The sequence below is a fragment of the Anarhichas minor genome, unplaced genomic scaffold (assembly GCF_050575085.1).
Source record: "Anarhichas minor isolate MPS153535 unplaced genomic scaffold, ASM5057508v1 ptg000005l, whole genome shotgun sequence".
Lineage (NCBI taxonomy): Eukaryota > Metazoa > Chordata > Actinopteri > Perciformes > Anarhichadidae > Anarhichas > Anarhichas minor.
Window position 1 is genome coordinate 2,491,923 of NW_027466451.1, and position 14,541 is coordinate 2,506,463.

The 14,541-nt window shown below is 45.8% G+C and overlaps 1 protein-coding gene across 1 annotated transcript in view; it reads right to left on the reverse strand.

Annotated features, from left to right (window-relative positions):
* Nucleotides 1–1,315: 1,315 nt before the first annotated feature.
* The window catches only part of agbl1 (AGBL carboxypeptidase 1), a 170,302-nt gene continuing 157,076 nt past the window's right edge, over nucleotides 1,316–14,541 (reverse strand). The window contains exon 28 of the mRNA XM_076076023.1: nucleotides 1,316–1,622. Within this exon, the coding sequence (XP_075932138.1) occupies nucleotides 1,316–1,622 (307 nt within the window). The remainder of the gene's footprint in view (nucleotides 1,623–14,541) is intronic.

Sequence of the window (14,541 nt, forward strand, 5' to 3'; positions counted from 1 at the left end):
CAAATGGTCCTCGCTCGTTACCCAATAAGCTTGTAAACTGTTTACCTATGAAACAATCATCTGGGTGTTGGTGTTGGTCATGGTGAGAAAGACTCTGTACCTGGTACCCTGATGGAAATACAGTAAACACCTCTTCATTCCTAAACAATAAGATAGGTTGATTCTCTGTCTGTTTGGTTCAGTATGGTTACGTTTTTCTAGCCAGACTTATCAGAAGCGCGTTAGGGGTACATTGGTCAAGTTTATACAATTATAAGAAATATGTTGTTTTTTTAGTTAAACAGGGTTTGAAGCTATTCATTTCCAGCCCCTCACATCCACACCCTCACCTTTTGCTGCCCTATAGGAACACCATGCACCACTTCCTGCTTCGGTGCTGAACGTAAACATAGGTCATCAACAATCAATACCGTTGTTTTTCTAAAGTCTCCAACACTCATATGTCAATCCAAACAAGCAAGTGGATTTTCAAGCTTTTCACAGCTGCAATAACCAAAGTACCAGCTATGATTGTATAAATGTCAAAAATAATCCATTTAATTAATTTTCTTCTGAAATAAGAGATCATCCGAAGTGCCGGTGGCGAACTGGTTAATTATTAAGAAATTTTAATACTGCTCAACATTTAGAACAAACTGCCAGCTGGTTTCAGCTTTAACGTCAGCTACTTTTTTTTTATGACAAAAAAAGGTATGTAGTGTGTTTGTTTCTTAGAGGAATGGGTTCATTCTACTCATGTTTATTTACTGGTTGCATGAGACCAATCCACACCATTAAGACTATCCTGACCCACCATAAAATACTGCTGCGGTGACCAGTTGCTAATGAATCATTTACAACCCGATCTCCATCCTGGACTTTTTGAAACCATATTCTGTTTCTCAGTTTGAAAAAAGAAAAGAAGAAAAAAGCATAGTTGGCTTTCCTCGATATGAGTGCAGGTCTGACTGCTTTTTGCAAAAGAGTTGTGCTATTACACATTATAGACTTATAGAGTTGTGCGGAAAGTGTGTCATACTTCTGAGCCAATTAAAAAACTGAAAAGTTGATATTTAAACTTTTATGTGTCTAAAAATACCTAGGAAAACAATGGTTTTCAGGTGACGCGTTTCTAGCGACGCATCTCGGTGTGATTGGTTCCTCACTTTATTTGAATTCTTGATCCAAAAATGAGCTTTTTTTTATATTTTGCTTTTGTTCATGTGTATAATTTACCACGGTGTTTCTTTTCATTTAAACACACCTACTAAGTTCCAACGAGGAAATCTTACAATGCTGAGAAAAGCCGTAGAACATTGCAGACTTTAAAATTCCTTTAACTCATGACTTGTCCGTTGACGCTCACGGCGTTGCACGCATTTCTTTTCTCGCCGAGCGTCTCGGCGGAGGCCTGTCGCATCAGGTGAGGGGACAGGCGGCCCTTCGCACTCGACTGCTGCGATTGGCCGACACTGCCCCGCCGATGTTTCACTTCCCTGCATCCTTCATCGCCCTCCTCCTCTTCGTCAGCGCTAGCCGTGTTGCCATTGATGTCCGAGTCCAGATCGGCGCCTGCGAGTGCGGGACAGTCTGCGGAATACTCAATCTCCTCGACACACGGGGGCTCGTCGTCTTCGAAACAGCTACAGGAGAGAAGAGGAGTTATGTTGCGTTTAGTGGTGCTCACCAAAACACAATGTGTGTATCGTTAAGGTCCAACAAGTTGAATGAGTTGCCTTCCTCAGAAAACATTTGCAAATATGATGTGAATATTTATTTATTCAAACATTTTTTAACAGTTTTCTTCTTTCTTTTTGTTGTCTCATAATGATGTCATATACAGTAACACTGTTCCTCTTTGTTTTTTGGGTTTTCTCCATTCACGAATACAGTCAAGCTTTCGTTTCTTCACATGGAACAGTTGACACCTACCCCTCTACATCTTGTTTCTCCTGTAATCAAGTAACTGAAAGGGGAAAAAAGACATTTCAAATATCACGGTAAGAGTCCGGCAGGTCTTTTTTTTCCTGCAGACATTTTGCCATGCCACATTAGAAAAGATGTAACTGGTGTGAACGGGTGTAAATTATAAAAATGAATGATGGCTCAGTTCCATTTAGCTGCTTCAGTTTCAGGGTCCTTGTTTAATCCTGGTTTCGCTGTCACTTGGGCACTTTCCTGACAGCTAATTCTCACTCCCAACTCGTCAAACACAGCAGCTTGGTCTGCGGCCATACGCTTCAAACTATGAAGCCTTAGATTTGGCGAGTAAAAGGAGGAAGCCAAGTGAGCGATAAAGTCCGTGCAAGGAGGAGGTTGTGGTGGATTGGATGGGTAAAAAAAGACAGAACTTTGACTCAGGACACTGCTCTTGGTGTCTCCAAACCAAAAGTTAACAGTGACTTATTTTTTGTCAGTAATTAAGTTCAAATACTTTTGTCGGGTAAGTAATGTAGCCTTTTGTCTTAAACTACAAAACTACAATACTTACTTTTGTTACATAACACGTAACTATTGCCGCATACGTAAGCTACATAACATGTTTACTTATTTTACGAAACAAACATAGTTATATGACTTTTTAATTCTGTTAAATGTTCATGCTTTCTGTGTCTTGTTTGAATGACATGTTCAAAATGTTTATATTAATTGTTTTTTGTAACTATAACATTTTAACAACAATCATCAAACAAACAAAACAACACAAACCTGTTTGAAATCCAACTGACAACTTATCAAGTGGTAAATAATGTCAAAGTGACTTTCAAATACATTTTCTATAGTTATATAATAAAAGGGAAGAATAAAATAACTTTTTCTGTCAGATTGAAGGGGCACGTCGGTGTATGATTGGCAGCTGAACTGAAAACCAAAACACATCAAATACCCCTCTTGGGAAGTGATTTCTTTCTCGGAGGTGAGCACGAGGTATATGATTTAAAGAACACATCTGTAAGGTGTAGCAGAAGAAAAACATAATTGCAGTCGGACTCTCAAAGCATCTGTGTGAAGATATCACATAGAGGCCTATAGTCTGTTCTAAAATGTCATATGGTGTTTACACCAGGTGACATATTGAGAACTAAAATGATATGTTTACACTCCATCAGAGTGAAATACTCCACACGTCTGTTGCATTATTCTTTACACATTTCCCCCTGACGTAATCGCTATCTTTGGGCACTTTGGGATCTCTGTTGGACTTTCAAAATGAGCAGTGTGGGAAAGCCGGACTGCACAACCTGCATTCGTAAGGATGGACACCTGAACCCATCTAATAACATGTTGCATAGTTTTTGAACATATTCCGTGCTCGGGGGCTCCGTGCTCCCCCTGCTCCTCACACAGTGTGACCTTGAGCTCGGCTACAGTCGCTGGGATTGACAGTTGACAGAAAATCCGGGTAATCTGATTATACACACACACTCATGGGATGCTGTGTGTGTGTGTGTGTGGCAGAGCATGTGGAGACACACTGGGACTCTGTTGGGACAGAGAGGATGTGACACGCACACTGATCTCCACCTTATGTAGCTGAGAGAGAGGGAGAGAAAAAGGAAGGGAGGAGAGGGACAGACAGGAATGAGAGTTTACGTCTAGCATACTGATGACAGCAACTCGTTTTATGTGTGTGTGTGTGTGTGTGTGTGTGTGTTTGTGCTCTGTCTGTGTGCTGTGAATGGCAATGAAGCGAGACAGCTTATCTACAGTGCGAGTCAGCACACTGCAAAATGCTGATTCTTTGAAGGGCCCAGTGTGTATAGCACCCACTACTGTGTCTAAATGGAGAGCAGGGCCGTCCGTCAATCACAGGATCGGAGGTTCGATCCCCGGCTCCGGACCCACTAGTCGCATGTTGATGTGTCTTGAGCAAGACACTTAACCCCAACAATGTCTCCCGTAGCTGTGCCTACGGTGTATAGAATCTGAATTGTAAGTCGCTTTGGATAAAAGCGTCTGCTAAATGACTGTAAGGTAATGTACTAAAACACCAGCGGCTTTGTTTACACTCTGATTTATTTGATTGAATTGCTATTTTTCTCATTTGGAAATTCATCCACTTAAGCTGTAATATCAGACCCAAAAGTCTGAAAAAAGCTATTTTCCTCCCCGTCAATAAAGACAAATATCTTTAAGAAACATTGTTAATCTTAGTTGTTAGGTTAGTTTGTCCTCAGTTGAATGTCATGTTTGAACACTTTCTCACTCCCTACTTGTCAAATACTGCCACTTGGTCAGAGGCCGTACGCTTCAAACTATGTCGCTCTACGTACTTCCTTTATATTCCTGTTCACCGCTCGCTGCCCGGTTTTTGTGTTAAAAATGTCCGCTTAATAATACATTTTAAAAAACAGCGTTAACACGCGATAATATAATTGTTAATTAATTAATGCGTTAACGCGTTAATAACGCGTAAACTTGCCCAGCACTAGTAAATAATAATTATGCTGGTTACGTAACTAGACTGTACTTGTATAGCGTTTTTGTAGTCTTTCCAACCACTGAAAGTGCTTTCACACTACTTGTCATCATTCACCCATTCACACACTAATGGCAGAGGCTAAGTGCCACCTGTCTATCAAACTCATTCACAAACCATAGGCATAGCTACAGGAGCAATTTTGGGGTTAAGTGTCTTGCTCAAGGACACATCAACATGCGACTAGCGGAGCCGGGGACCAAACCACCGATCCTCTGATTGAAGGACGACCCTGCTCTCCACTTAGCCACAGTACTTCAGTAACGAAGCAAAATAAATCAACACTGACATCAGTCTCCTGGGTGAAAGTCCTGTGTTTGAAAATCTAATGAGATTATCTTGAAATATGCCGAGCACCTTCAAGCTCCGCAGAGGATGAACCCTGTTCAATTTAAGACACGCCACAATCCTTCATCTAGTTTTAAACCTTCACATTCATGCTGCTGAGGGATTTTGAGATGAACGAATGTTTACCAATTAACATCGCATTGCTATAGATTTTTTGTCTTGTGACACATTTTATACATTGCACCAAACCAAATTTGGTATTATGGACGAATTGTGCTACCAGGGTGGGAGTATTTCTAAAGCATTGGCAATTATAAAAAAATCGAATATACATTATGCATACGCACTGTGTATACACACACCATCAATCAATCCTACATACATAGTTCAGGTTTCAAGAGAGGTGTAGCATTGTATTGCCTAAAACTCTGAAGAGACATTTGCAGGATTGTATGTGAATCGAGGACCTTTCTTTTAGAGAGTAACATGAAAATAAAAGTGTGCTGCTCTGCCAAGGAGCAAGGCACTAAACCACGTTGACTCCAGTGGAACCTGCTCAATGATAAACAGCAGCAGAGTGTAATTATAGTAGACGGCTATAGCAATAGCATTTGGAAAACAATTGTAACACATTGCAACTTTTGTGTTTTGTGTTGTTTTTGTTGTAAATACTGTTTTCTGCTGTGATACCCGGAGCTCTTTCACCAGAGATGAGCTCATAACATGAGGGAAACAACTCCAGTAGACTTACTTCCAACTTTTCTGTTAACTTCTGTGGAATTACTAGACATTCTAGTCCAAGGTTCTCTCACCTTAACGCATGCAGTAAAACGCCGTAGGAGAGGGAAACGTTCCGGTCCGCTTGTGCGTCTCCGCACACCGCTGCCGGGCATATTTCTCGCCAACGTGCGCTCACTGTGCAACAAACTGGATGGTCTTCAGCTACTGGTGGGGAAAGACAGAGACTTTTCTTCATCCTCCATTTTGTGCTTCACTGAGACCTGGCTCTGTGGAACAATACCGGAATCTTTCATTATAAACTGTAAACCCTTTTACTCCCCCGTGAGTTCGCTTCATTCATACTGGTCGGTGTTTACATGCCGCCGCAGGGTAACGTGCAGGAGGCACAGCGGACACTCGCCGAACAGATACTGTGTGTGGAGCGGACCAACCCGGACTCTTTAGTTATTGTCCTTGGTGACTTTAACAAAGGAAAACTCAGCCATGAACTCCCTAAATACAGACAGTGGTCTAAAATGTTCTCCTCTCTGGTTGAGCATTTAATAAACTGTTACACCACAATCAGCGGGGCCTATCACGCCGTCCCTCGTGCTGCACTGGGTCTCTCTGACCACGTCATGGTCCATCTGATTCCTGCATACAGGCAGAAACTCAAGCTCTGTAAACCTGTGGTGAGGAAATTCAAGCAGTGGACCAGTGACGCTCTGGAGGATCTTCGGGCGTGCTTGGACTGTACAGACTGGGATGTTTTCAGGACTGCTACCAACAGTCTGGATGAGTACACAGAGGCTGTGACGTCGTACATCAGCTTCTGTGAGGACAGCTGTGTTCCAACAAGCACCAGGGTGAGTTATAACAACGACAAACCCTGGTTTACAGCAGAACTCAGACAGCTAAGGCTGCACAAGGAACAGACATGTAGGAGTGGGGACAGGGACTTGTACAAAGAGGCAAAATACAGGTTTAGCAAGGCGCTGAGAGACGCTAAACGACTGTACTCTGAGAAACTGCAACACCAGCTCTCAGCAAGTGACTCTGCTTCTGTCTGGAGAGGCCTCAGACAGATAAACTACAAACCTAAACCCCCCCACGCCTGGCAGACAAGCTGAACGAGTTCTACAGTAGATTTGAAAGACAATGGAACAGTCCTGACCCCACCCCCCACGGCTCCATCAACCAGCCCCAGACCACCAGGCCCCCCATCCCCCAGCTCAGCAGGGGCTCATGCCTCTGTACCACCCATCCCAGCGCAATTTCTTACCAGTCACTCCCCTGCACATCCCTTCTATGTTTCTTTATTTAAACACACTTGACACTTTTAACATTACACTTCATCATACTTGTTTATACTGTTATCTGTTTGTTGTGCACTTTATTTTATATTCTTTTATATTCTATTGTAAATTGTAATATGTTTCTACTTCTTGCACTGTGTTGATTGCTGTTGATTCTTTAATGTTATTGTTTAATGTTACGCACCACCCGCCATGACAAACTCCTTGTTTGTGCAACATACATTGGCAATAAACGGTTTCTGATTCTGATTTTGTGTCTTGTTTCAAGTCTGGTTCAGCAGTTGAAAGGGAATATCAGGGCAGAGCTAAATGTACTCCACTGAGCACAGGAGGTTGCCGGGCCCTGGCAGGCTGCTTGCTAGTTGCTAATCGTAGCGCTAAGCTAGAGTTCTGACAATGTCTTTTTTTTCTCTCAAAGACATGGAGAAGATCCAGTGGGTGCATTGAGAAAGAGAGATAGGGAAAGCAAGAGAGAGAGAACAAGAGAGGCAGTCAGTGTCTTATGTGTGAGCGAGACAGCACCGGAGGGGAAGGCACTCGAGGCTTGGCTTTAACTCCACACTCAGTCCCGGCTCAGGCTTACTAAATATCTCCTCCTTTCACAAAGATCTCTTTTATATCCTTGGGTCCGCTTCTGCCTAAAAAAAAAAAAAAAGTTTCCCAGAGCCCAACTCTCAAGAGTTCCTCTACTACAAACAGCAACAGAAAGTTGCTGCAGAGGAAGATGTCTGTGACATCGGTTGGCGGTTCAAGCCCAATACTGGTCCTACTGTCCACATATCAAAGTGTTCCTAGTGTCCTACTTTGAGCGAGACACTGTGCTATGCTTCATAAATGCTTAAGATGGGTCAAATGTAGAGGTAAAATTTCATGTATGGGTTGCAACCCCAAGTTCTGAAAAGGGAAGCCAATGCAGAAGTGCTTTAAACTTGCATTCTTTCTACTGGCCATTAGGGGGCAACTCTTCTGGTTGCAAAAAGAAGTCTTGTTGATTGTATAGAAGTCTATGAGAAAATTACTACCAGAGCTGTATAGACTCTCTACTCCGCAGTCCAAATATGGTCACTTCCGTTCACTGGTTACAAAAAAAAACAAGATGGCGACTGCCAAAATCCAAGATGACGATGGCAAGAATGCCGAATTCAAGGCTTCAAAACCATAGTCCACAAACCAATGGATGACGTCACAATGACTTCCACTTCTTATATACAGTCTATGGTATGTACCTGTATGAATCCATCTGTCTATGTGGGTTCACGAGATTTATTGGGCGAGGAAACATTTTGGCAAGTCCTGTTTGGCTCAAGAGCCGAAGTCTGGTTCAAGTAATAGGCTACTTTCATGGTATCTGTGGGTAAGAAGTGACAGTAACAAGCAGTGTTTTACCCAAAATTGAAATTTTTTCAGCTCTCGGAAGCCAAAAAAACCCCTTCGTTGCAGAATAGACGCTCGACGACTCGTAATGCTGCCGGCCTTTGTAGCACAGAATCTTTTTTAGTAGAGCGATACAGACCAAACATCAGCCTCCAATACGACGTACTACTGCTTCTCACACACCAACACCACCGTACCGGTGTTTACATCTCAGATCCTATTAGCTCTGTTGTCAGTCGGTGCCCAATCGACTGTGACCACATCAGCGGTGCCCACTCAGCTGTGGTGACATCATTACCTCACAGGCAGAGGAAACGACGCATCAAGCTAAACAGCCACAACATACTGGCAGCAGAGCCATAGAAAGCGGCGCATGAAGCATATGTTGTACTTTATTGACTGTCTGTGTGAACATCACTTGAATCGGATCAGATATTATGTGCAGGAATATGTTTGTTATTTCTAATTACAATGTATTGCTTTTGTCAAACTACTAATTCCAAGTTCAAGAATTACATTTTGTCCTTGTGCTTTGTAGGCGGGGCAGACAATCATGACAATGCATAAAAAAAATTGTCAAATTTGAATGTGTCACAGAGGCTTTCAAAAAAATAAAATACAGGCTGTTGTAATTAAGATCATTGTCTATTTACAATCATTTAATAAGATCCAGCTTAGTGACTCAGCACAAAAAAACACACACCTCAGTTTTACCCAAACCAGCACAGACAATCTCAAGTACCTCCACAAAATTCACACACCGCACGCTCTTGCGAGGACATGAGTGAGAAAGTGGAATCAAACTGCTTTTAAAACGCAGATCAACTCATTGTATTATTTGACTCCCACCTTTACTTCTTTCCTACACACGCACACACACTACAGAGGCACATACTACTGTAACAGGAGAAATACCTGCTGCTGTGGAGCACCTGTCATGACTACACACCTCCGTCACTACAGTGCTTTTACAACACACAGAAGACCCATCGCATCTCATTTCCCAGTTTTGCACATCCACAATTCTTTTCCCAGCCTTCTCTCCTCATATTTCAGCCCCGCCCACGGAAGAATGCGAGCGGAGGATGGCGAGGAAGAGAGGCAGGAGGAGAGAGGAGTCCAGAGGTTGAGCATTTGGATTCAGCATAACTGTGGACCTCAGTCTAGTTAATTAGTTATTTATGGAACAACTTATAATAAGGGCACAGGTTTCTAATTTGTGAGGATGGTCATTTGGTTTATGAACCTCCCATGAAATACGATAGGAAAGCGTCTGGCAGCACCGATGCAGCACAGATCCATGATCCAATTTCCATTTTGAGGCCATTTCTGTTTCTTTTGTAAATGCATATATCTTGTAAAAAATGAAAAAAATCAGCTCATTCTTACTTCTTCTTCTTCTTACTAATTGTGTGTGATGAATATGGATGGTAATATAGATGGGGAACGTGAAAGCGCATTAGACAGATATATACAGGGAGAGGTAGGGGGACACGGGCAATTACCGCTGCCATGCTTAATCATCCGTAAATGACAAAAGAAATTTGTCATTCGCATTTCGGTCATTTCGTCATTTTTATGAATGTACCGCTTTGCTGACCTGGCGAGCATCCCAACGCACCTAGACCAAAGTAATGTGTTGAAAGAGAAGGGAGACGGAAAAGAAATACGGGAACAAATGTGAGAAAAATGCGAAGATGGACACTAAAGACTGACGAGGAACAAATCAAGAAAAGTGGCAATAAGTCAGAGTGGATTGAAAGAATGTGGGAAGAGAGAAGAAGAAAGAAATAATAATGCCATCAGAGGCGAGTGAAGGGATAAAGAAAAAAAATGTATGAAATTAAACAATAATAGTGTGTCTTCAGGTGAGCAGAACGCCCCGCCCCGCCCCCACCACCACCACCACGCTGTCACAGCTCACTGGGGAGATTGAACGGCTGTCTGAAAATCAATGGAAGCCATTCAGCTCCACTTTAGATCCACGCATCAATCACCGCGGTGAGGGATCCTCTGCACAGCGTAGAAGTGCTGTGTGTGTGTGTGTGGGTGTGTGTGTGTGTTATCAAAGCCACCGGTGCTGCACATCTCATGTCTCTTGCTTCACACACACACACATACACACACACACTGTAAAATAGTGAAAATGATTCTTCTTTCGGAAGAAGTTTTAAAAAAAAGAGTGTTTTTTGTGCGGCCCCTCAGCTGCGGAACTCTGTGCTCTCTTTTAAGTCTCCTCTCAAACTCATGTCATGTCTCTTTCTCAAACTGATTTGTAATAATTGTTCATCATTTCATAGTTTATTTTGATTCTATTTACTTTTATTCTTAACTTCATTTGTTTTGAAAGGTGCTAATTAAAAAAAAACATTTTTTTTAATTATTACTATAAGGCCATAATTGAATTATGATGTTTAAGCATCCCATAGGTTTTATTTATTTATTTTATTAATTACATTTTCAACAAAATAGAACAGTCCCTGACGTAAAACCTCAAAACATAAGGCCCAATGTTCATGCTTCCACGACTAGTTAAAGACGACCAAAGTCTTAAACAGACACCAAAGTCTTCTTTGCACCACGGTCCACTACAGACTGAGAAACAGGGCTGGCGGTCCTCAGGACTGTCCAGGACTTCCCCCCAGAGGTCCGATGAAAACGAGTCTTACTCCTGCTAACAGCGACCTGGAGGAATTTAAGAGACAATCTCTGATTGAAAGGGAGAGTTTCTGCCGCAGGGTCCGCGAAGGTGAAGAATAAACTAAAGTTTAAAGTGGGTGACTGGGATTATAGCCAGGGTCGGTAATCTTTTTGTTGTTATATGGAGGTGGCATTGAAGTGTCAAGTGTGGATGCACGTATGCAGATACGGCAGAGTTCCTGTTTGGCACAGCCGATCAGAAAAAGTCACATTGAAAAGACAAGCGTAACCAAGGCCTGTGACATGTTTACTTTCGTTATGATCATTTTAGTGGAGCGGCTTAGGAGGGAGGCCTGAAGGGACAGGTGCTGTCGGTGCTGCCGATTTGGCAACTTTCTAGTGCCACCAGCTACTGTCATTGAAAACATATGAGCTGGGATTTTCAGTCGGATCATTTCAGAACTCTAGCTCTGCAACATGTTCTGGGCTGGTGTGGTCTTAAGGCTGCCGTCTGATGCGAAACCAGAAGGTTTGAGTGATGTCAGTTCAGTTGAAACCTATACTTTTATTACTATGGTTTATATATAAACAATATATACCACTGGGAATTCAGACGTGCAAAACAAAAACAATCACTGGAAAATATCTGTAGATAGCAAGGTATGGACAAAAAAAACCAGCATTCCTTGCACTTAGATGTGATTTTTTTGCTCATGTTTTGGTTTTAATAATTTTCATGCTACATGTGAACATTTTGCCAGAATTGTCAGTAATGATAAGCAGCCCACGGACTTCAGTCACCTCGCAGGGAAACCAGGGAAACCGGGGGCACCCTCCCGGAGCCAGACCCAGGAGGGGAGCTCGTCGGCGAGCGTCTGGTGGCCGGGCCTTCGCCCATGGGGCCCGGTCGGGCTCAGCCCGAATAAACAGCATGGAGCAGCCACCCTGTGGACCCACCACCCGCAGGGACAAGCATCGGGGTCGGGTGCAATGCAGACCGGGCGGCGGGTCAGGCGGGAGGCCTGGTCGAGCCGATCGCCGGCAGCATAGACTAGCTCTAGGGACGTGGAACGTCACCTCGCTAGCGGGGAAAGAGCCAGAGCTGGTGCAGGAGGTGGAGCGATACCAGCTAGATATAGTTGGACTCACCTCCACACACAGCGCTGGCTCTGGAACCAAGCTCCTGGAGAGGGGTTGGACTTCGTCCTTTTCCGGAGTTGCCCAGGGTGAGAGACGCCGGGCGGGAGTGGGGATACTCACGAGCCCCCGGCTGAGCGCCGCTGTGTTGGAGTTCTCCCCGGAGAACGAGAGGGTCGCCTCCATGCGCCTACGGGTTGCGGGGAGCAAGGCTCTGACTGTGGTTTGTGCTTATGCACCAAGCGGCAGTTCAGAGTATCCGGCCTTCTTGGAGTCGGTGGGAGGGGTCCTGGAAAGGGCGCCGCCTACCGACTCCATAGTTCTCCTGGGGGACTTCAAAGCTCACGTGGGCAATGACGGAGAAACCTGGCGGGGGGTGATTGGGAGGAACGGCTTGCCCGATCTGAACCCGAATGGCGTCTCGTTATTGGACTTCTGTGCTTGCCACGGTTTGGCCATAACGAACACCATGTTCGAACATAAGGTGGCTCATAAGTGTACCTGGTACCAGAACACCTTAGGCCGGAGATCAATGATCGACTTTGTAATCGTATCATTTGATTTGCGGCTGTATGTCTTGGACACTCGGGTGAAGAGAGGAGCAGAGCTGTCAACTGATCACCACCTGGTGGTGAGTTGGATCAGATGGCAGGAGAACCGGTTGGAAAGACCCGGCAAGCCCAAACGTGTAGTGAGGGTGAACTGGGAACGTCTGGCGGAGGACCCTGTCCGGGAGGTCTTTAACTCCCACCTCCGGAAGAACTTCTCACACATCCCGAGGGAGGTTGGGGACATGGAATCCGAATGGACCATGTTCAAAGCCTCTATTGTGGACGCGGCCACTAGGAGCTGTGGCCGGAAGGTCATCGGTGCCTGTCGTGGCGGCAACCCGAGAACCCAGTGGTGGACACCGGAGGTGAGGGAAGCCGTCAAGCTGAAGAAGGAGACCTTCAAGGCCTGGTTGGCCCAGGGGTCTCCCGAAGCAGCTGACAGGTACCGGCAGGCCAGAAGGGCTGCAGCTGCGGTGGTCGCGAATGCTAAAACTCGGGCATGGGAGGAGTTCGGGGAGGCCATGGAGAAGGACTTTCGGTTGGCCTCAAGGAGGTTCTGGCAAACCATCCGACGGCTCAGGAAGGGAAAGCAGGGCTTACCCCAGGCTGTTCTCAGCAGGGGGGGGGGGGGAACTGCAGACCCGGACAGGGGACATCGTCGGGTGGTGGAAAGAGCACTTTGAGGAACTCCTAAACCTGACCAACATGTCCTCTGCAGAGGAGGCAGCGCCTGAAGATCTAGGGGGAGACTCACCCATATCCCTGGCAGAGGCCGCTGAGGTAGTCAAAAAGCTCCTTGGTGGCAAGGCGCCGGGGGTGGATGAGATCCGCCCTGAGATGCTGAAAGCGCTGGACATAGTTGGGCTGTCCTGGCTGACACGCCTCTTCAATGTCGCATGGGGGTCGGGATCAGTGCCCATGGAATGGCAGACCGGGGTGGTGGTTCCCATTTTCAAAAAGGGGGACCGGAGAGTGTGCTCGAATTACCGGGGTATCACACTACTCAGCCTCCCGGGGAAGGCTTATGCCAGGGTGCTGGAAAGGAGGCTCCGACCATTTGTCGAACCTCAGATTCAAGAGGAGCAATGCGGATTCCGTCCCGGCCGTGGAACAGTGGACCAGCTCTTTACCCTCGCAAGACTACTGGAGGGGTTCTGGGAGTTTGCCCAACCAGTCGGACCCATTACAACGGGCGATCCGGTCTCTGTACGACTGCAGTAGGAGCTGTGTCCGCATTCTCGGCAATAAGTCAGACACGTTCCCAGTGGGTGTTGGCCTCCGCCAGGGCTGCCCTTTGTCTCCGGTCCTGTTCGTGATTTTCATGGACAGGATATCTAGGCGCAGCCTGGGGGTGGAGAACGTCAGGTTCGGGGGTCTCGGGATCGCCTCTCTGCTGTTTGCAGATGGTGTGGTCCTGTTAGCCTCCTCGGATCGTGACCTCCAGCATTCACTGGGGCGGTTTGCAGCCGAGTGTGAATGGGGATGAGAGTTAGCACCTCCAAATCTGAGGCCATGGTGCTCTGCCGGAAACCGGTGGATTGCTCCCTCCAGGTGGGGACGGAGTGCCTACCTCAAGCGAAGGAGTTTAAGTATCTCGGGGTCTTGTTCACGAGTGAGGGTAAGATGGAGCGGGAGATCGACAGACGGATCGGTGCGGCTGCAGCAGTAAAGCAGGCGCTGCACCGGACCGTCTTGGTGAAGAGGGAGCTGAGCCGGAAGGCAAAGCTCTCAATTTACCACTCGGTCTACGTTCCTACCCTCACCTATGGTGACGAACTCTGGGTCGTGACCGAAAGGACACGGTCGCGGCTACAAGCGGCCGAAATGGGCTTCCTCCGTAGGGTGGCCAGGCTCAGCCTTAGAGATAGGGTAAGGAGCTCGGTCATCAGGAGGGAGCTTGGAGTCGAGCCGCTACTCCTTCGTGTCGAAAGGAGTCAGCTGAGGTGGTTCGGGCATCTAATTAGGATGCCTCCTGGACGCCTCCCACTGGAGGTTTTCCAGGCACGTCCAACTGGGAAGAGACCCCGGGGAAGACCCAGAACACGCTGGAGGGATT